At 40.9% G+C, this 21,422-nt stretch overlaps 2 protein-coding genes across 4 annotated transcripts; both read left to right on the plus strand.

Moving 5' to 3' along the window:
• Positions 1 to 32: 32 nt before the first annotated feature.
• Positions 33 to 5,379, plus strand: TMEM129 (transmembrane protein 129, E3 ubiquitin ligase). Its single transcript, XM_042872102.1, has 4 exons — positions 33 to 277; positions 1,103 to 1,577; positions 3,865 to 4,024; positions 4,777 to 5,379. The coding sequence occupies exons 1-4, from the start codon at positions 73 to 75 to the stop codon at positions 5,023 to 5,025; spliced, it is 1,089 nt and encodes a 362-aa protein (XP_042728036.1). The 5' UTR covers positions 33 to 72; the 3' UTR covers positions 5,026 to 5,379.
• A 3,733-nt stretch (positions 5,380 to 9,112) lies between these two features.
• On the plus strand, positions 9,113 to 21,205 carry LOC122180317 (histone RNA hairpin-binding protein-like). Of its 3 annotated transcripts, none has more exons than XM_042871883.1 (12): positions 9,113 to 9,188; positions 10,564 to 10,680; positions 11,041 to 11,145; positions 11,790 to 11,921; positions 14,029 to 14,178; positions 15,228 to 15,365; positions 15,966 to 16,082; positions 16,971 to 17,078; positions 17,477 to 17,584; positions 17,889 to 17,996; positions 18,672 to 18,862; positions 19,383 to 21,205. In XM_042871883.1, the coding sequence occupies exons 1-10, from the start codon at positions 9,133 to 9,135 to the stop codon at positions 17,986 to 17,988; spliced, it is 1,131 nt and encodes a 376-aa protein (XP_042727817.1). In that variant the 5' UTR covers positions 9,113 to 9,132; the 3' UTR covers positions 17,989 to 17,996; positions 18,672 to 18,862; positions 19,383 to 21,205. The 3 variants fall into 3 exon arrangements, with proteins under 3 accessions (XP_042727817.1, XP_042727818.1, XP_042727819.1); XM_042871884.1 differs by having other exon boundaries at positions 18,672 to 18,849; XM_042871885.1 differs by having other exon boundaries at positions 18,689 to 18,862.
• Positions 21,206 to 21,422: the final 217 nt, after the last annotated feature.

Raw genomic sequence — 21,422 nt, forward strand, 5'->3', positions numbered from 1 at the left:
GCGCGGCGTCGCGCCGGGCCGTGCCCCCGTGGGCGGGTGGCTGGGCGGCGGGAGCGGGGTCCGCGGCGCAGGATGGAGAGCCCGGCGGTGACCTTCACCTTGGCTTACCTGGTGTTCGCCGTCTGCTTCGTCTTCCCGCCCGACGAGGTGCGCTCGGCCGGCCTGACGGTGCAGAGCCTGCTGGCCGCCTGGCTGGGCAGCGAGGACGCGGCCTTCGTGCAGTACCACCTGCGGCGCAGCACCGGCACGTTGCTGGCGCACTCCCTGCTGCCCCTCGGTGAGCGGCGGGCCGGGGGGTGGGCTGCCTTCCTGCCTCGGTGCGGGCAGCGGGCACGGTGTGCTGCTGTGCCCTATCTGCCAGGGTTCTTGGTGGTATACATGCTTATCTTGTCGCCAGCACGTGGAGTTGCAAAGGAATAATGTTTTCTTTAATTTGGAAGTTCAAATCGGCTTCCTTTGGCAATGTATTTCAAGTAGAAATCAGTGATGGGTATGGATATGAAGTACCGAATGTATTCTTGTCCTGGCTAATTATTCAGGTGCACATCAGTGAGCGCAGTGGATAGGTTAGGAGTCTGCGTTGATTGATGTACTTAAAATTAGAGAATCATAGAAGATTGCAATTTGGACTCAGATTTGTATCACACTCGTGGCTCCATGTGAAACCACTCCAAAATCATAGGATTATTTAGATTGGAAAGGCCACGAAGACCATCCAGTCCCACCATCCACCCAAATCAGAACATATGGCTGAGAGCAGTGTCCAAACACTCCTGGAACTCCAGCAGCTCAGGGCTGTGCTCATTGCCCTGAGCAGCCTGTTCCATGCCCACCATCCTCTGGGTGCAGACCCTTTCCCTAACCCCCAGCTGCCCCTCCCCTGACACAGATCCATGCCATTCCCTCGGGCCCTGTCACTGTCACAGAGGGCAGAGCTCAGTTCTGCCGCTCCACTCCCTGTGAGGAGCTGCATCTGCCATGAGGCCTTCCCTCAGCTCCTCTGCACCGGGCTGAACAAGCTGAGGGACCTTGGCTGCTCCTCACACTTCTTATCCTCTAATGGTTAAAGCCATTACACTTAATTGCTTCCTTTTCCCTGCAGGTTATTACCTTGGTATGTGCTTCGCTGCACCTGAGAAACACCTTTGCTTCTTCTACCTGGCCTCAAAAGAATGGAAAATTTTCTTCTTCTTTGCTGTTCTCCTTCCAGCAGTCAGCAGCACCCTGGCGTATTACTGGTCACGGAAAGGTTGGAATAACCACCCATTGGCCCGGACACTCGCTGTTTATGCTCTGCCACAGTCAGGTTGGAGGGCAGTGGCTTCTTCCATCAATACAGAATTTAGGAGAATTGACAAATTTGCCACCGGAGCCCCAGGAGCGAGGGTGATTGTTACAGACACATGGGTGATCAAGGTAACCACCTACTGCCTACATGTCGCCCAGCAGCAGGACATTCATTTGACTGTGACAGACTCCAGACAGCACGAACTCACACCGGACTCAAACATGCCCGTGCAGTTCCTCACCATCCGTGTTGCCAGTGTTAATCCCTATGTGAAGGCATTTGATATCCGGTAAAACAAAATAACACTTTACAATTGTGACATATATGATATACGATGGCGTTCGTGAAGTGTTCTTGGAGCAAATCTGAAAGCTCAATGACTCTTGCTTCTCTCTCCCTGCCCGGTGCTCAGAGATGCTGTATGCACAGTTCTACCATGCAGTGCAGTGAAAAAAAGTTTAAAAAGATTCATGTGCCCACAATAATAAATGCACAGTGGTTAAACAGAAACAGAGGGACTGCCCTATTTGGTCCTCTCTTAGGAAAAGGGTTGTGCTGGATGCAGAAAGAAGTAGCTGGAAAAACTTCAGTGAGAGGTACTGGAAGAGAGCAATAAGAAGCAATGGAGAATAAGAAAGATAATCTTCAAGTCTTTGGTCTTACAAATTTGGTGGTGAAGAAATAGTGATATTTCTAAACTTGGCTGTTGTTCACTCATATTTTTACCCCTTCCTCTGCACAAGCCTCCTGATTTTGTCATTGCTCAAAACAATTCTCACTGCTCTACTGCAAGCCAGCTGCCCTTAAAGCTAGGAAGTAATTCCAACCCATTTCTGATTGATGAATTGTAATAGCAGTAAATGATAGTAAATGTGCTGTGAACAATTAGGCCTTGTTTTCCAAGGGCTTCAGCTGTTTTTTAGCAGTCTTCCTATGTAGCTGAGCAAAAGTACAAGTTCTGCAGAAACCCTCAACGCTGATCAGAATGATACTAAAATCTGCCTTGTTCTTGTGTCATGAAAGGGAATTTGTGCTCCTGCAGTTATATATTTGAAAAGGTATTTGAGTGTCTGTTGTTGTAAATGTCAGCAGCTTTTATTTACCAGATAATGAAAAGCAGGCAGGCTTGTAGGTGGGGTTCCAGAGGGCCAGAGGGCTCCTGGCAGGCATGAGGAAGACATAGAGATGAGGTGTCAGAAATTGGGTGATATGCTCAGACTGAGGGGTTAAGGTAAGCATTATAGGATCCTAAGTAGAGACTTCTATAGACCTGTGAGAGTAGTGATCAAATAAATATTAAACAACTAATTATCTTCTTCTCTAAGTGATAAAATTGCATCCCATCATACTGGGAAAAGCATGAGATCCTTGACAGTTTCTTTTAGGGAAAAGAAATCCAAATCCCAAAATTTTATGGTTAACCAAAACAGCATCAAGAACAGTTTTTAGAAGTTCTTGTAAGATGCATCAAAAGTAGCAAGTATTCTGGAATGCAGTACTGGAATATACTGGAATGCAGTAGGACCACTGTGTATTTCCAGAATCAGAAGTAGGGATGTTTCTGAAAGAAAAGTGCTTCTGTGTAGGCAGGCCACGTTTCCCCATGTGCTCAGTGAGAGTTCTTTATCTGGGTATAAAGGTCTGTGTTATTTTCACAGTCAGCAAACTCTATTATCCTTCAGCACTTAAAACAATGGAGACCACCAGGAATTAAAGATGAACATTGCGTTGTGCTGTGCTGCAGGAACCTCAGCTGGGGCAGAAAGACTGAGGTATTTCAGGGCGATGTTCCCAGGGCTCCTCCATAAAAGCTGCTTAATGAGGGAAACACAAAGTTGGGGAGTTCAGAGTGTTGTGTTTTGAAGGCTAACAACAGTAGTGTGTCACTGCAGGATCTGTACAAGGTCTTATGTGCCACGTGAGGTCTGTTGGACTCAGGGAGACTTCTTTTACTAGAAGCAAGCTAGTGTGAAGCATGACCTGTTGCTACCTGAAATGAGAGCATGTCACATTTAGCAGCCATTTGCAGCCTTTTGAAATTTCAGTTTTAATCTATAAGCATATGAGACAACCAGAAATTAATACTGACTTTCTTCTGATTCTTACATGTATCAGAATACATATCAGAATACATGATGCGTGCCTCACTGTGTAATACAGTCATACAATAATTTCTGTCCTCTGGGGTTAATGTACTATGGTTAACTATATATATTACTATAATTAACTTACGGTATAAGGAAACAGGCATTGAAAAGGTAGACAGAAACTGTGCATGCAGTATTTTATAGATAATTCATGATATTTTATGTATTTTTACTCATGCTGTTGAATTGACTGTCTGGACATGAAGCCTGAACTTGCTTATATGTGCAGGCTGGGATCCAGGCAGGAGGACTGCATGTTCCAAGAGATATCAGGGAAAAAATACAAACAAAAAAGAAACCAGACAAAACAAGCCCAGCAGAACAGTTGGTTCTTCTGTGTACTCACTTTTCTGTGTTTAACCTCTGTGAGGTACTATCGAGGTATTTGAATGGATAACTGAGGTAACATTTTATTCCATCTTTTTCAAGGCTGAACTCCACAGAGTATGGGGAGCTCCGAGAGAAGCTACGTGCTCCCATCAGCAATGCAGCTAATGTTGTGATCCACCAAAGCCTTAGTGATTTATTTCTAGAAACTTTTACATCTCTGGTGGAAATGAACCAGACGTATTCTGTTCCAAGCACTCAGGTGAGACTTTCTATCCATGTGAAACTGTAATCATTTATTTTACAATATAGCTGAGCCCGCAATTAATGTAACTGGTAATTTTGTTTACTTTGAGTTCACCTCCCATTTCAGTAAACGTGTAATAACGTAGATCGAGCTGCTGCTTCTGTTTCCTCTAGAAAATGAACTGTATTGTGAACGCCATATTTTTGAGACATGAGAAATAGCAGAGCAGAAGTTGTTTCTTTAAAACTTTAAAACATTTGGACACGGTGATGTTGCATTTCCAGAGAGTTTATGGAGTAACAGCTGCTGTTCCTGTGCTTTAAACAGCTTGTTTTTCTAGACAGCCCAGTTTTGCTGGATCTTCTCCTGTAATAAATTAATAATTCTTAACTGGGACTTGCTTTAAGTGTAGTCAGTAGTCAGGTGCTGCAACAGACTGCCAGGGAGGTGGTGGAGTCACCATCCCTGGAGATGTTTAAGAAGAATTTGTATGTGGCACTGAGGACACGATTAGGGGGCATGTGGGGATGGACTGATAGTTGTACTAGAAGATCTTAGAGGACTTTTCCAATCTTCATGGTTCTGTGATTCTAAGCTTTTGTCTTTGGTGAACCTGACTGGAGGAAATGAGGCAGTTCTGCCTTGAGGTTCTGTCCAACTCAGCTTCCTGTTATGCTTCTGTGCAGACTGTTTTCCAAAAGCCTTTTAGAGAGCAATAACAGAAGACATTCTCTGCAGTTCATAGTCGTGGCATTTTTCTCTTTTAGGAGCTGGAGCCATGCATAGGATGCATGCAGACTATTGCAAACATCAAGCTCATCAAGAACTGCCAAGAGCCAAATGAAGGGGAATGTCAGCAATGCTACTGTCGTCCAATGTGGTGCCTCACCTGCATGGGCAAATGGTTTGCCAGCCGACAGGACCAGCAGCACCCAGAGACATGGCTGTCAAGCCACGTGCCTTGTCCAACTTGCAGAGCCAAATTTTGCATTTTAGATGTTTGCATAATACGATGAATAACATTTGGGTATGTTCTAACTTTTTAAATTTGTATTTCATCGTGGTTTTGGTCAAAAGGCCCATTAGCATTGTTTCTTAGACTTTGCATTACACAGGAGTGCAAGCTCCAGAGCTCTGTTTTACAGCATTGAAAATGGATGTACATTTGCTCAGTTCTTCTCAATTTTTACCTTTTGTCTTTGGTTTTTACACATCAGATGTCAGTTTCTGAAAGATGTTGCTTGAAACGTTTAGTAAAATTTTGCTTTCTATGTCTTGGATGGTATAAAATCATCCTATCCATGTTTGCAATACTGTTCTCTTTTTAACCTAGGTATTTCTGACTCTTTCATAAAGGGCTGAGAAAATTACTTTGGTTATACTTCACTGATACTTTTGTTTATTCTTTAATTCATCTGCAAAGTTCTTATTCATCTTTGCAAGTGTACACCAAACAAGAATACCAGTTGTTCTCCTTCTGCTGGTCCCCTCCATTTATAAAGGAGATTGGTTTCTGTAGACAAAGGAATTGAATTCCTGGAGTTACATAATTTCCACAGTGACCTTTTATTCCATTAATCTGCCTTCAGTTTATTTTTTGATGGACTTTTTTATTTCGAACAGAAGGATTTAGAACTATATCCTGCTTACTTGCACTGCTATTGCTGTGCAGTATTAAATCTATAGAGCTGCATTGCTTAAGGTTTTAGAGTTTTCTAGGTGATGGCTTTTTTCCTATATTTCAAATATCCGAATTATCTGAATTACCTGAAAGAATGCTCGACTACTTCAAAGACTTCACTTTTTGTTGTTGTTGTTAATTTTTTTCTCCTGAAGGACTGCCTTTTCTCTGAAATAGATGTCAGGATCACAGAGATTGAAGTTGCTGTGCTAGGCACCCGAGAATCGCCAGTCATCATTTCCCTAATGAAAATTTTTCAGGCTTGCACTTCAAAGCCTGATCATAAGGAACAGACATTGTTTTAGCATTTGTAGGGTACCAGTGCATACTTCCAGATGCAGTGTGCATCCAAATAATTTGTAAATTCAAAGCATTTTCTATAAGGAGCCATTCTCCTGGACCCAAATGCAGTGCTTACCATTTCATCTGTCCATCAGACACTTCAATAAATAGTTACTTGGCACGCTGCTTGGTGAAAAGCTTCAAGCTGTTGGAGAATGTGTGGGTTCTTGCATTGCTTTATGCACTGCAGTGGCTGAGAAGCAAATGTTTGCTTACCCAGGTGGTTTTCCTTACGGTGCAGTAACTTCCAGAAACAAGTGGGCCAGATGATGAAAAAGGTGTATTTTAATGCTTTGGTCCAGGAGAATGAAAGCCCTGATACTTCCCATAATCAGAAGGATCTTAATTGTAAATCAAAAGCACAAGTGACATGGCAGTGCTTAACTGGCACCTCTAGACTGCCTTGAGAAGAAAGACTGCTTTGAGCAGAAATTGCTGGCAACATTTTTTAACCTTTAGAAGAATCCTGCAGGGCCAGGTGGGGTTGTCTGCTATGCACCTTCTCACTATACACCAGACTTTACAAAAAATGTTTACTTATGGTAAGTTTGCATAATATGGCACAGATATAAAGGATGTGGTAATTCAAATAGTTGTAGAAGGGAATGCATAATTTTGGACTTTGTCACTGACAGTCCTTCAACTTGTACATCTCTTTTTCAGTTGGGAATAAAAATATTTTAAAGATCTATGAAGATCATAAAAACCTTGAGACTTTTGGATTACAGCACATGTAATTGCAAATATTCTTATTAAAAAAAAAAAAAAAGAGTCGATTGCCCATAATATTGCATGGAGTAAAAGCTTTAGATTCCCAATTGCTTGTGCAGTACAGTTTTTCTTTAGGGAAATCTATCATCTTTGAATTGAAGTTTCTATTTCAGTGGAACTTTGCTTTTACCCATCTTATTTCTTTTGCCAACATGACAGTAGAACAAGGTAATAGTCATAAATGTATAGTACTCTTGAATCTTTTGATGGTTGTGCTCTTTCCACAGAAGTGCCTCAACTTTAGTAATAATTACCAAAATAAAATGATGAATTATGTTAATAATAGTGCCTGGCTTATATTCCTTAAAATAAGCATTTTTTCTAAGTTTAAATTCTCATAGTAGTCTGGCATGCCTATGAAGTTTTTAAGCTTTTAAAAGGCAATGTTACAGAACGAACTTGTTAAAAATCTCCATGATGCTCTCCTCATAGGGACAGAAGAAGGCAAAACCATGACACATTTCTGAGCACAGGTCATCTGTTATCTTATAATTCACCAAACGTGAATTTATTCCTTCTGTAAATTTTCCTACTATAAGCTGAATGTAGAGGGCTACATAAAAGAAGACATGAAAACAATTAGTGTATTTGTCTCAGAGGAAAACAAAAGAAAAGAGAGTAGCACAGGATATCATGAAATCAGAGAGGGAGATTTTTAGAAAGGCAATAAAAGAACAATGTGTTCAATTAATGGTATGAATTTGGGGATGTTTCTCTAGCACATGGGCTTCCAATCGCTTTGGCTCGCTCAGGCCACATTGAATGAACAGAAATTGTCTTGTGTTCTATATAAAGTATATAGTCAAGGAATATAAATGACAAGAATTTTTATACATTTTTTATTAAAACACAATTTTAAAAGGGTAACAAAAACAAAGAACTGGTGGAACATTTGACCTTGCTTTTGTGTAACACATCTACGTCTGGTTCAATGGAAGCAGTTGCAATTCTTAGTTCTCAAGACACATTTCAGAGATTTCTGAACTACTTTTACTCTTCCTGTATTACAACAACGTAATGAGCAAAAAAAGGCATTTCATACAGTTTTGTACTTCCTATAGTACAGCTGTTAACACCTGTTTTAAAATACTGACTGCAGACACTGCAGGTGATGTGGGTCATTTTTACCCTTCCCAAAATTACACAAAAAAAATCCCATATTACACACCCACATTTCATTGGTTATTAGTAGATGATACTCCACTAGTCTGCATTCAGAAGGCCTATTGATCTGTCATTTTTTACCAATTTAAATATAAATAAAAAAATATATATAAAATATAAATATAAGTAAATATAAAATTTACTACCCCTTCTGAAGCTGTAAAGCCTGGCTTGTATGAGAATATTTTACAATTATTTCTAGTTGTGAAATATATACTATTCCTGATTTTATTAATTTTGTTAAATATACACTAGCTCAATGATTTTGAAGTACATATCGTCTTATTCTTGTACTTTGTTTTAGATTTTATCATCATTTAACTTCTTTTCACACGCAAAAAAGCAGCCACTAAATGCAAATTGACAAATCAACAAATTCTGTGAAAAAGCGTATGAATGTAGGTGTAATGCACATCCTCTGTAAATCCAGCTTTAGCGTGCTTGGATTATGAAATGTAAGCGATTATTACTTGTATATTCCCCCCTCGTGATCAGAACAGTGGTGAAGTGCTGGCACAGGCTGTAGGTGCTGTGTCCATGGAGGCGTTCAAGGCCAGGTTGGATGGAGCCCTGGGCAGCCTGGTCTGGTGCCACATCTGGAGGTTGGTGGCCCTGCCAAAGGCGGGGGGTTGGAACTTGATGTCCTTGGGGTCCCTTCCAACCCAAGCCATTCTATGATTCTATGAAATGGATAAAACCATGATGGTGCTCTGAAAGTAATGCCTCCTGTTTCATGATGTTGGCACACATCCCCAGAGATAGATGATGGTGGCATGGCAGGAGAGGTCAAACCTTTCCCACGATGTTCCTTACACCATACTGCTGTGTGCCAGACAGCACAGGGGCACTCTAAGAAAACAGCTTTTGAAGCAAAGGTGTCGAACAGAGCTGCTCATCGCTAATGGAAGCGCCTTGCTAACGGTGGTGACTGTTGAAAGACAGCGTTTTGTAACTCAGAAACGGGTTACCAACCGGCGTTCCAACCTCACCCCTTGCTCAATAACAACCCCGTGCCCCCACAGGCACCCACGCCCTTCCCAGTCTGAAGGAAACACCGCCCTGTAGCGCGCTGTTCGCGCTGCTTCGGAGGGTGGAGCCGCGCTTGCGCACCGCGCCGAGCCTGCAGCCATGTTCCGCGGCGGCGGTGGGGGCGCTCGGCTCAGCCATGTTCGGCGCGCAGCAGGGCCGTTCCGCCGGCGGCGAGCTGGGAGGGCCGCGCAGGTGAGCGCTGCCGCGGAGGGCCGGGTGTGCTGAGGTGCGGGCTTCGCTCCCTCAGGGCGCCTGGGTCCTGCGTCAGGTCCGTAGGGCTTCGCCCGCTCCGGGCCGGGGATGTGTGGGGAAATGGGCGCGTGGGCTGAGGGGAGCAGCGCGGCTGGGAGATCGAGTGGTTGACTGTTGTGGGTGAGCGGGGAAGGGCTTTGTCCTTTAATTGCCTTCACAAAATGTGAGCGTTTCGGAAAATGTCCTTTTGCCTGGATTATGAGTAAATTGCGTGGTGTAGGCAGAGCAGCAATCTGCCGGAGTGAGCCAGGAGAGAAAACAAACCCAGAGCGCTGATCCAGGGTTAAGGAGACAAAATCCTTTCCTCCTCCCGCTCCTTGGCTCCAGGAAGCGCAGAGACCCGGCAGGGATGGCGTGCACAGAGCAGCGTGGAAATGGCTGCGTTTTCTGATTTGGAAGGCTCCACATCACCACACCAAAATCCTAACTCCATGTCTTGAGTGTCCAAATGCTCCTTGATCTCTTGTCAGCTTGGGGCTGTGCCCACTGCCCTGGGGAGCTGGTTACACGTCCCCTGATATCCAACCCAACCCTCTCCTGAACTGACAGCACAGACTCCCCTCTCAGGCTCACTCACCATTGCAGTTCTTCCCATGAGATGGGTCTGGTGTCAGTAGGTGCTGCAGAGCTACTGTATGTAGTCAGTAATCTTTTAAGACAACAGAACTGCCTGAATTGAGTAGGAAGGCAAGGAGAACACAGCAAACTTAATCCTTAAGCAATCCTTGGCTGTCCTTTCAGTGTATTTCAAGCACTCCATACTAGCTCTAGTGCTTACTTGTGAGGGCTCCGTGTAGTGTCTGATGAAGAATTTCCAATATCAGCATGTTTTTCTGTAGCTGTTTGATCTATTTCTCCTTAATCACACCATTTCCCGTGTCAAAACTGACAATTCTTTAAGTTTGCCTCTTCAAGACTTTAGTGATGTATGCAATATTGCGTAAATGAAGCTAATATAGTGGTGACATAGGCCTGTCTGAATATTGGCGTCAGCAGTTCCATAAATACTGCTGACCCTTATTACAAACAGAAAAGGTAGTTCTGCTTTTCCAGAAATTAAGTTTATTTTAGAATTTGGGTGTCTTAACTGCAGCAGTGTGAAAGACACTTTTGCAGTAACTAACTAACACTAGTCTAACACATTTTCTAAGTTCCTGTTACCTGAATGAGTAGCTTGGCACAAAGTCACATATTTCTATACCAAAATTAATCAGTATTTTGTAACTGTGAATGATGATACTTATATGTAGTTTTCAAAGACAGTATTGCATGACTCCTTATGACTTGATTCCTGATGAAAATGGTTATTTTCCAGTTCTGCGCAGCATCCACAGTGTTGGCATCAAGAGCAGAAATGTAGAAGTTGGAATGATTCAGGTTCTTTGACATTTGACAAATATCAATATGGCCATTTAGACCACTGGCTGGAGAGGTAAGGAATACATGGGAGGTTTGTTTAAATTGTTTATTTCCCTTTACTGTTGTCTTTGATGGAGTTGCAATACAAGGAAGCACTTGCAGTGGCTAAGCTGTTATATGTAAGAGGTTGTCAGGTCTGTGTTCTGATGTAAAGTTCTCCTTGTGACTGCTTCCTTATTCCACAAAATGAAGTGAGTTATCACTGCAGAAGGTAACTTAAGCTGAAATGATTTGCTTGAATTTTTGCTTGAATTTGAACTGAAATGAGATGGAAGTACACTCAGGGCATTACACTTGTGGTGGAAACTGTTTGTACTCTGCTGAAGTTCATGTTATGAGCAACAGAAGCTCATACAAGTTTCTTATTTTCCAGCTCTATAACACCAGGAGATTCTAGGCCTCTTTCTAGTTGCCCCAACTGGGAAGGTGAAATTAGAGAAGGGAAAGCAATGAGGACATCTACTAAAAAAATGGCAAAGTAGGTATTGAATAATTAAGTCACTGTTTTGTGATCTTCAGCTACTTCACATACATTAATGACAATTTGAAATGCAACCAGGTTGTCTCAAATCAAGCCTGAGGAAACCTAAAGGAGAGAATAGCAATGAGAAGTTTCATCTACAAAGCTGTTCATGTGATGATTTCAGACTCTTTCTTTTTGGTTTTAAATTGCACGTTCATTACAGCTTTCCATAACAGAAAACAGTGAAAGGAAAAACAAAAAGCAACCTTCTAGGCTTAGAAAGAGAAACAGCCATGTAATCATTCAAGCCTTTACATTATCCATTTTTGTGGAGTTGAAATTTTTTAAAAATATATAATAGTTTCCTACAGATGTGTGCCAATGATCATGCACTGCTTTATTTCCCTATTGTGGCACTATCTGTAAGCTCCTTGTAAGGCAGCACAAACATATGTTTACTTATTACGGGTGTGAACAATTGCATAAACTTAGAAACCTCATTGGTTTTAATGGTTGGTTTGGTTAGCACAATTTTCAGCTCTGTAAACTACTGAAGTAAACATTGCTTTTCTGTCAGAGTACCTGCAGTTGTGTTTTTATGTGACTTGTACAGCTATTAAAAGGCGCGTCTCAACTTCATTCTAACTTTTGTTTTTAAGTTGCGTTTCAAATGAATCTGCTACCCCATCTGAAAGAGAAACAGATGAAGTGGTTCTGAGGAGAAGACAGAAACAGATAAATTTTGGAAAGAACACACTTGCTTATGACAGATATATCAAAGAAGTTCCAAAGTGAGTTGCACGTTTCCAGATGAACTTCCTTTTTCCTTTCCTTGATGTATCTGCAGGCCAACACGCAGCTGTAGTTTGTTTTCCTCAAAAAAAGGCTGGGCTTTTTTGCATAGAAGTTATTTACTTAAGGAAGTTTCACAGCTAAATGCTGCACTTGTGTATTGCTGTTCCTATAATAGCAAACATTCTTTAAATTTGGTATTCATCTGCTCCCTTTAACCTTTCTGGTGCCTGCTGCTAGGCCAATACAAAGTTAATGGATTATAAGAAAAGACACTTCAGTAAGGAATTAATTAAGCCTCGCATTTAAATGGTAACCAATTAGTGGTTAGTCAGTAACTAATTGAAATCAGAATTTGGATTTTATGCTTTCAGTCATTCTTGCTCAGGAGTTAACATTGTGAATTCTGGAACTTAAAATGAAGACTTTGCAGTCAGCCCCCTCTTCTTACTGCAAACCTACTAGAATTCAGAAGCTACTCAGCAGTAACATGTGAACATGCTTCTGTGTTTGTTGTTTGTTTTGGGGATTGTTTTATAGAGGTGTTGTTTTTACTTTTTGTAACGACTTGCTACTTAGAGCTGCCCAACTTTCTCTGGGTTCAGCCTCTAAGAGTCTATCATGAATATTGCCAAGCAATGCTGGGAGCTCTGTAAGCTTCCTGTTGATCAAAAGTTGAAAGATGAAACTAGATGACTGTAACGCTATAACAGATGGAAAGTACCATAGTAATAGTGGGATGGCAAAGTCTTTGGCTACAACAAATAAGGATATGCCCAAATGCAGCAGCTGCAGACACAAAAACGAAGAAAAAGAGCTACTTACTTCTAGAGAGCTCTTGTAAATGGGGATCTCCAGCAAGAGATGCCCTCATCTCCACTGCCACCCCTTAAATGAGGTCTGGGAAGGGATGGATCCTGGCTCTGTCCCTTCTGGTCACTCAGATACGTTGCATGCACCTGAGTTCCCCTGGGTTGGCCTGGCCTTCCCACCAGGTGCTCAGTCATTGATTCAAGCTGTGACTTAGCATTTCCACTACAGTGAGTAAAAATCAACAACAGGTATTGTAAATTATCACAGATATTTCACAATACCACGATTGTATCTTCCATTAAGTTAAATTACAGGTGAAGAATAGAAAAGGTGAGACAGTGTTCAGGAAAATAAACACGGATACACTGTTTAAAAGCAGTAAATCTGGATAGCATTTAAAAGAGTAGTTAATAAGACTATTTCTTAGCAGGGACCTGTTTCTCTTACAGAATGATAGCAAAACTAATATGGCTAAGTGTATCAGTCTGTGAAGCTATTATGAAAATCCATTTTATAGTGCTTTGTTTGATTTAAAGCGTGATTGTAATATGTTCTCTCCCCCCTCCCCCCCTAAATCATAAAGTCAACTCCAGTATGGTGGGACTAGAAACGGTATTATTTTGTGCTGGAGGTACTTGGAGGTTGACCCCTGCCAGCAGCCAGGTACCCACACAACTTCTGCACTTCTTTTCCAGTGGGATGGAGAGTGGATTGAGAAGAGTGAAAATTAACAGGTGAAGGGAACAGGGGAGATGGTGGATACAAAGGCAGTCATTTTCTGCCTCTCACAAATAGGCTGATGCCTTGCCATGCTCTGAACAGTGCTTACTTTGTAAGATGCCTCCCCTTCTTAAACTGTCACTTTTTAATAGCCAAGCATCATGTTATGTAATATGGAATACTGCTTTTGTCACAACTATTTTTTCATCCCAGCTTCTTGCCTGCCTTCACATTAATGGCTGCAGGAGGGAGCTCAGCAAAGTGAGGTTAGATCAGAAAGTCTTGAAGCAACCTTCAACAGTAGTCAAAATATTAGTGTTTTACCAACACTGTTTAAACATACATCTGAAACACAATGCTTTGACATCTTGCTAGACTGGATGACCATCTAGTCTGTATCATATCTTTTGTCTGTTGTAAACAATGTTCTAGAGTGTGCCTATTTCAGTTTAGGTGTTAAAAAAGAGGAGAGCTCTTTATTAAATTACTGAGGCTTGCTTTATCTGACAAACAGGATTTTTTTGAAGGACAGAAGTTGTGTCTTGAAATATAAATGTTACTGTGTATTTACAGGAATCAGAGAATACCAGGAGTTCATCCTAGAACACCAAACAAATTTAAGAAATACAGCCGTAGATCCTGGGACCAGCAAATCAGGCTGTGGAAGATAGCACTGCATGCATGGGATCCTCCTACTGAGGAAAACTGGGATCTGCAGCCGGTGTATGTTCTGGTGAATCAGTCAGCACACCTCTTATGGCACAGAACTGTTAGAGCAATACTAACTGGGAGCAAGGAGGGCAGGGAAAAAAAAATGTCAGGCTCAGAAATGGGAAGAATCACTTGAAAATCTTCTTCCCTGGTTGAATTCTATTAATCTCTAAGGTGGTATTTTATTTAGTCTAAATTTATTTCCAGTAAGACACTTTGAAGTTCAATCTGTGTGCAGTAATACATTGTCTTCACCACGTGTTTACACTGGTTAGTGCAATGAAAAATCATTTCTCAAGAAGGGGAGAGACTTAGGCAGAAATCTGGTCACTAATTTCCTTGACTTTGATAACCTTTCCATCTTTGCTTTTTCTGTTGTCACTAAAGCCATTCTGCTGTAGTAGTGGTAAATAAAAGAATTCAAGAATTCTAAGATAAAAGATATTTCTGTGCTCTCTGCCTGAGTGGCAACTGTATTCAGAATCACAGAATGGCCAGGGTTGGAAGGGACCTCAAGGATCATGAATCTCCAACCCCTTGCCACAGGCAGGGCCACCAACCTCCCCATTTAATGCTAGACCAGGCTGCCCAGGGCCCCATCCAATCTGGCCTGGAAAACCTCCAGGGACGGGGCATCCACAGCCTCTCTGGGCAGCTGTTCCAGCACCTCATCGCTCTCTCTATGAAGAACTTCCCATGACATCCAACCTAAATCTTCCCTCCCTCAACTTCAAACCATGTCCCCTTGTCCTGCTATTCTTCTTAAGCTTCTCATACTTCTGAATTTGTGTAACAAGGCTGGCTTCACTCCCACCACCTGAAAGTTTTGGACTAGTAAATAAGGAAGAGATAAGTGAATATACTTTTATTAGCACTGCTAATAACTGCAGTGTAGTTTTTAGCTATGCTGTGATTGAACTGCAATGAAAGTTGCAGGTGTTTGCACCTTTTGGATGTTATTTGAGATTAACTGTTAACCAGCGCAGCTTAACTGTTTTCTTTTTAGAGCTGTAAGCTAGTTAAGTAATATTTTTAAATCCAGGTTTTTTTCCTGTATCTAGGAGTACAGAACCCTCAGGCAGTTCCCAAGAATGGTTCTACAAAGATCATGATGATTCTGGCTCCACTATATTTGATGAAAAGCAGTATAGAATTAAATGTGAAGATCAATGCAGCCAGACAGACTATACATCAGAGAGGTATGAGACACAAACTCTGTCATTAACTTACTGCAATGATTAAATACACGCTGCTGCTGTCAGGTTGTATTTCTTTCTTTTTTTCTTTTGTAGGAGAAGTCTGATGAGGGGAACAGTTAATGCTGAGTCTGTTTGGTGTTTACATTGTAGAATGTAGTCCATCTCTATTGCAGACAATGGAATGCAGGAAAAACTAGCACTGTTACAGAACTTCATAGTTAATAGCTAAAGAAAGCAGTGTTCTTTCTGCTTCACTGTTTATTAGCAGTATTGTGTTTGTCTACACAAGAGCAGGGAGAGTAGAAGTAAAGCACTTTGTGCACTTGCCTACTGAGATACTTTATACGTATCTCAGTTATACGTGATGAAAATAGTTCTGCAGTTCCTTGCGTGATTGAGACTCGGTTCTGTTTTCAAAATACAGTGGAATGGTCACCAAATTTCAGCCTCTTTTTTTCAGTATTCTTCTATTATGACTGAAGAATCATACCCCAAAGAAACAAAATCTTCCCATATGCCATTAATTTACAAAACTCTGATAAGCATTTAAATGCAGATGAAAAACACTTTGTGTGTAAAATCCACATCTTATTTTTGTAGTCCCTGTTCTCCTGATTCTTCACCAGTATGGAAACGCAGAAAACGAAACAATTCTGACTCCTCTGTGGTTTCAAAGGGCAAAAACCATTATGTGCATATGTACCATGCACTGGAAAGGTATGAAGTGATTCTGCATGTGGTATAAAGTGATGCTGTAACTCATATTACAAACTGACTCTGGGAATATAACTGGAATTTCTCTCCACTTGCTAGTAGCTTTAATTTTCTTTAAAAATGTGTGTGATTTAATAAGGACAGGAAGTAATGCCAAAAGCAATAAGTTGTGTAGTTGCACATGTCACTGCAGAGCTGACGAAGCTTTGCTGTCAGAGGATACAACATTGGTTACTTGGGGGCAAATATTGTTGTAGAATAGCTTGGGTTGGAAGAGACCTGAAAGATCATCAAGTTGTAGTGCCTCTGCTGCAGGCAGGGCTGCTGGCCAATCAAGTACAGGATCAAAGCCCTATCCAACCTGGCCTTAAACAGCTCCAGGAATGGAGCATCCACAGCCTCTGCTTGTTCCAGCTCCTCATCACTTGCTCAGTAAAAAACTTCTCCCCGACGTCTAATAAATCTCTTTTATTTTAGTTTTAAAGCCATTCCTCCCTTGTCCTATCACTATCAACCTATGAAAACAGTCGCACCCCCTCCTGTGCATGTGCTCCCTTCAAGAACTGGAAGATCTCAGTGAGGTCTCTCCAGAGTTTTCTCTTCTTCAAGCTAAACAATCCCAGTTCCCTCAACTTTTCTTGATAGGAGAAGTGTTCCAGCCCTCTGAAACTAAAGGAGAGCTTTAGTGGCATAGCTCTAGACAAAGTTATGTCACAACCACAAGTAAAGTGAAATGATTTAACTTCTGGGGAGATTATAGATTCTTCTCTCTAGCCTCCGTAAGAATATGAATACAGGTGTTTTTTCTTTACTTAGCTCCCTTATCTTCTGAAGAATTAAGAGAAACTATTATGCAAAGCTCCATGGTTTCTAACCTTTTCATTTTTCTAGTCTTACGGAGTCAGGACATCAGCAGACTTTTACTGAGTGCTCAGATTGGGAAAAAATTGGTGAAAATGATGAAGTAATGACAGTACAGCACAACATAGAAATAAAAAGGTAAATACCATAGTGATGATCTTTGTTAGTTGCTTGCACAGTGTCCTTGTTGTTTTTTTTTTGTTTTTTTTTTTAATCTTGTTTTCCCTTCACAGTTTAATACTGTTTTGTTTGTGTTTCTCTTTTCTGCAGCATGTAGCATGGTTGGTTATTTTTCTTCTTAGAATTTAGCTGGCTTTTCCCAGTGTGATTCCCCATCTGCTGCTTCCACCATGAAGCTGCAAAATGCTCAGCCCCTTTCCCCTGCTGTCTTATGGAAAACAACGGCCCTTTGCAGCACCGGGCTGTGATTGTTACTTTCTTCTCACTTGCTGTGTCCAGGAACTGAAAACTCTCCCCTCAGAAGTGAAGCAGTTTTGCAGCTGACATTACAGTAACAGTTACTTCTTTTTATGTAGTGACCCCATTCCCACCAGTTGTTCTTCAGGATGGAACAATCAGAACAACACCAGCATCTTTCTGCCTGATAGCAAAACTTGCAGAGAGTCAGACTGCCAGCTGCAGAGGTATAAAACACAGCTGTCAATCAGGCTTTTTCATATATTAAGTTAGAAGCATGCTTGTGTTACTGCCATACTCCAAATCAAACTTCTATAGTAATGAATTTTTTATTGTTAGTTTTTGGGATGTCTTAGTCACTAATTTGTGTGGTGTATGGTAAAATTCTATCCTTAATGTTCTCTTGTTATAGATTATTGCAGTAAAACACATGTTGTATTTTATATTAAAGTATTATTGTAATTAAGCTACTTAGTTGTTTTGAACTGAAATAGAGATACAGAAGGAAAATGTGTGGATTTTTATTTGTAGGCTTAAACTTTGTAGCAGTTTATTCAAAGGACATCGGTCAGAGTATCCTGAAAGGGGATGGGGAAATACTGAAGACAGAATATTGAGGAAAAAAATTTAAATACCATGGTGAGTTGATGGTGATGACCTTTACCCATTCAGAACCCAATACTGTTAAACAGAATCCAGTGGTTCTGTTCAAGTAGATCAGTTTGTTTGTCTGTTGTGTTACTATGATTAGTGTTCCATCCCATCCTCTTATATTTATTTCAGTGCCTTAAAAGAGCTGATACATTGGGCTTGGTGGACTGAAATATTCATCTGTTCAACCAGAAAACATAATGCTTTTTTATCCTCCACCTGCCTCTTAATATTTTGTGATGCTGTCACAGCTGTGTTTGCAGCAACAGATTTCACTGAAAGTTTTCTTCTGAATTATAGATTTCTAATGCATTAATAGGGATGATTCTGTCTTGAGGTTTTTTATGAGCATTGCATTTGATGTAATTTGATTGTCCTTGATCTACATGACATATGGAATAGGATGTAAATGTCTTCAACAGTCATTGGCTGGAATATTCTCCATAATAAAATTACTAGGAATGTGGCACCCAACTGGTTGTACATGACTTAGATTTTGTATTCCTTTAATAGTGTGAGGAAAAGGCAGGTGGAGCTCTCACAGAAAGATGTCTCTAATAACATTTCTTCTATTGACTCAATTGATTTTAAGTTCTTTAGATATAATTAAATCTTAACATGTTATTTTTCTAAAGTGCTAATTTAATATTTGTAAATATTTAGTCTGTCTTTGTATATAGAAGCATCAAAGAAGGACTTTCTCCTGTGACAGAAAATTATTTGAAGATTAGGATATAGTCTGAAATCAGCAGATCAAACCTTGGACAACTGGTGCAGTTTCCTAAGTTCTGCACTGAAAGAAGAAGAGATTTACAGTCAGCATTTGTGCAGTCAACACAAGGTGAAACATGCAGGTGAAAAAAACAAAAACAAAGAAAAAGCATGCATCCATAATGGAAATTGAGAACCTTTCTGGTCTTCTGGGATAGTCAGTTGATACTTACCAGCTTTGCAGTTATGTGTGTATCCTGTTGAAAGTATGCTTGATTTTCAAAGGGAAAAAAAAAATACAATACATCAGGATTGTGCTAATTAGAATTAAAAGGAATGTATTTTGTGAATTAACAAGTGTTCAGGTGAAGATTGATATAAGGGGTTGGAAGAGAGGCTCAACTTCTTAATTTTGTCATTTGCAAATAATTTAGTTCAATGTGTTTTTACTCTGCTTTTACTGTAAGTTATATTTTCAAAGTATTAATGCTGTCTTTAACTCTTTCTTTGCTGTGGACATTATGACTTGATCTTTTACGCCAGGCTTTAAGTTCAGTGTGCAATACTCTTCTGTAACATCACAGCTTAAGAAAGTAAATATTTTGCCATTAATGACTAGATACATTACATTTATAAAATACTGTTGTTTGTCTCTTTGTTTAGGCTTCTCCAGATCTTTAAGGATAGACTGTCTTCTGCAAGCTCTGCCTCGAGTGTAAAACCTCTGATTTTATTCAGATTTTCCTAAGATGATGATGGATGTACCTTAAAGCTTTTGTGAGGACATTTCTACTTTACCTTTGTTGACAAATGACGTGCATCATGTTGTAAAGGCTACTTCCAGGGATGGGTATTGCTGTTGCCATTTGGAGATCATGCTGCTTAAAGTGAGCTAACATTTTGCTGGTGAATTGGTGCAATATTGAGTCAGAGTGAAGAATCCACCTGCTGAATCAAGGAGTTAAACCTCGTTTTCTCTACTGAACCAGAATTGTGTATCCAGCCTGGAGAACTGCTTCTAAACAATGTAGATAATTCCAGTTTGCTCTTCAGTTGCTAAAAGCAAATTGCTTTTAGCTTTTCGCGATCATCTTTTTGACTTATTTTCCATTCTCTGAGGTAATACATATTAAGCTAGCATCTGCCTAGTGTGAAGGGAGAAAGAGAGATTATCAGAATCAGCACCTTCTCTTTGAGGGGATGAGACTGTATAAGCAGCCATGTGGTCTGATTACCTGGATTTCACTTTTGATGTGTGTGACCTGAAGAGCCAATACTGCTGAAGGGATAAGATGATGAGGTCAGTGGCTACTCTTGTTACAGGAAATGAATGAGAAGCAGCAGTATTTGCAGGTTTGGAGCTGCTTGGGCATGGGGTGTCCTGGCTAAACTGTGATAATGTTGACTCTCCCTTATTTTACTTTTCTATGCTGTGCGCCAAGCATTAAAGTAAGGGCTGTGACTCCAATGGAGTTTAGATGAGAACTATGTGTCAGGTAAAATATATTTTCTTTACAGACTTTGTGACTTAAGTAGTGGGGTATGTACATTTGTTAGAGCTATTAGTTGTCTTTCTACAGTGGTTCAGCTCTGTCATTGTTAGTTGGCTCTTCATAATGCCACTGCAGGAACTGTGGCCTTGAGATAATGCACAGTGACCTTGTGGGACTGGCAGGGTACTCCCAGGGCCAGACATCCACTGTTCTGCTGAAGCAGCAAGCTGCTGCTTGGAAACTACTTCCAGTCCCTTCCAAAGCATTACTTCAAACTGTTGCTTAGATTTCTTTCAACTGAGTTTTGTAGAACTTCTGTGCTGGTTTGAAATTTTCAGATACACTTCTCATTTGTCCAGTGCATCAAGAAAACTTGAACTGTATACAGCATTACTGCAGTGAGCTGGAGCATTAGCTTGTCTTCACCAAAGCCTGTCAAGTGTATAGAAGTTGCTACAGTGGTTATGTTTAGCAAGTTTACTAGTTCCCAGTGAAGAAAAGGTTCAATATGTAGGGGAATGTGTGCTGCTGCTTTAACAGGAGTATATTAGATTGATGGCAGCTGCTGCTCAGTAGTAAGAATGTCCTTATGGTCTGTGTGCTTGCTCAGACATAAGAAGAAGGTGAGGCCTCTGGTACCTAGAAGTCAGATTAGTCAACTTCCCACCATTGGGGGGTGAAAGGAGGCTGCCTGCAGGTTGGTGAGGCTTGTCCCCTACATTTCCTACATCATCTGGGACTCATCCATCTATGCTTATGCTTAAGGGTCAGTGGAGTCCAAGTACGAGATAGCTCAGTCACATACTGCAGTATGGCATGTGCATACAGGGAACAAATCTGTACAGCATCTTCTGAAGTACTATTTAAGAGTGATGGTGTTCCAGCATGCATGCTTCCATGTGTTTTATGATGACTGTAAACGTGAGAGTGATTTTTGTTTCTGGCATATTGTCTTTATGCAGAGGAATTAAAGTCTTTAACCTTTAAAATGCCTCTTAGTCTGCTTTCAGTGTTGTCATTATTATAAAAGGAATATGTGGGTTCAGTTGTCTTTCTGTTTGCTTCAGGCTATGTTTTTGGGGAGTAGGAGTTAGCTCCTGCTGAAAGGGGTAGGAAATACTCTTCAGAAGGGGTTTACAGTACAATATAGGTTGTGTCCAACCCCTCAGTTCTGACATCTTGTCATGAGCTTGCATGTAGCCTAGTGGAA

The sequence above is a fragment of the Lagopus leucura genome, unplaced genomic scaffold (genome assembly GCF_019238085.1).
Source record: "Lagopus leucura isolate 7727_CA_CO unplaced genomic scaffold, USGS_WTPT01 Super-Scaffold_100004, whole genome shotgun sequence".
Taxonomy (NCBI): Eukaryota; Metazoa; Chordata; class Aves; order Galliformes; family Phasianidae; genus Lagopus; species Lagopus leucura.

Excerpts from the sequence above, each read along its gene's own strand:
- TMEM129 (XM_042872102.1), top strand. The coding sequence starts at position 73 with ATGGAGAGCCCGGCGGTGACCTTCACCTTGGCTTACCTGGTGTTCGCC. Across the intron at positions 278-1,102 it reads GCACTCCCTGCTGCCCCTCG|GTTATTACCTTGGTATGTGC; the intron begins GTGAGCGGCGGG and ends TTTTCCCTGCAG. Across the intron at positions 1,578-3,864 it reads GTGAAGGCATTTGATATCCG|GCTGAACTCCACAGAGTATG; the intron begins GTAAAACAAAAT and ends ATCTTTTTCAAG.
- LOC122180317 (XM_042871883.1), top strand. The coding sequence starts at position 9,133 with ATGTTCGGCGCGCAGCAGGGCCGTTCCGCCGGCGGCGAGCTGGGAGGG. Across the intron at positions 9,189-10,563 it reads GAGCTGGGAGGGCCGCGCAG|TTCTGCGCAGCATCCACAGT; the intron begins GTGAGCGCTGCC and ends GTTATTTTCCAG. Across the intron at positions 14,179-15,227 it reads AACTGGGATCTGCAGCCGGT|GAGTACAGAACCCTCAGGCA; the intron begins GTATGTTCTGGT and ends TCCTGTATCTAG.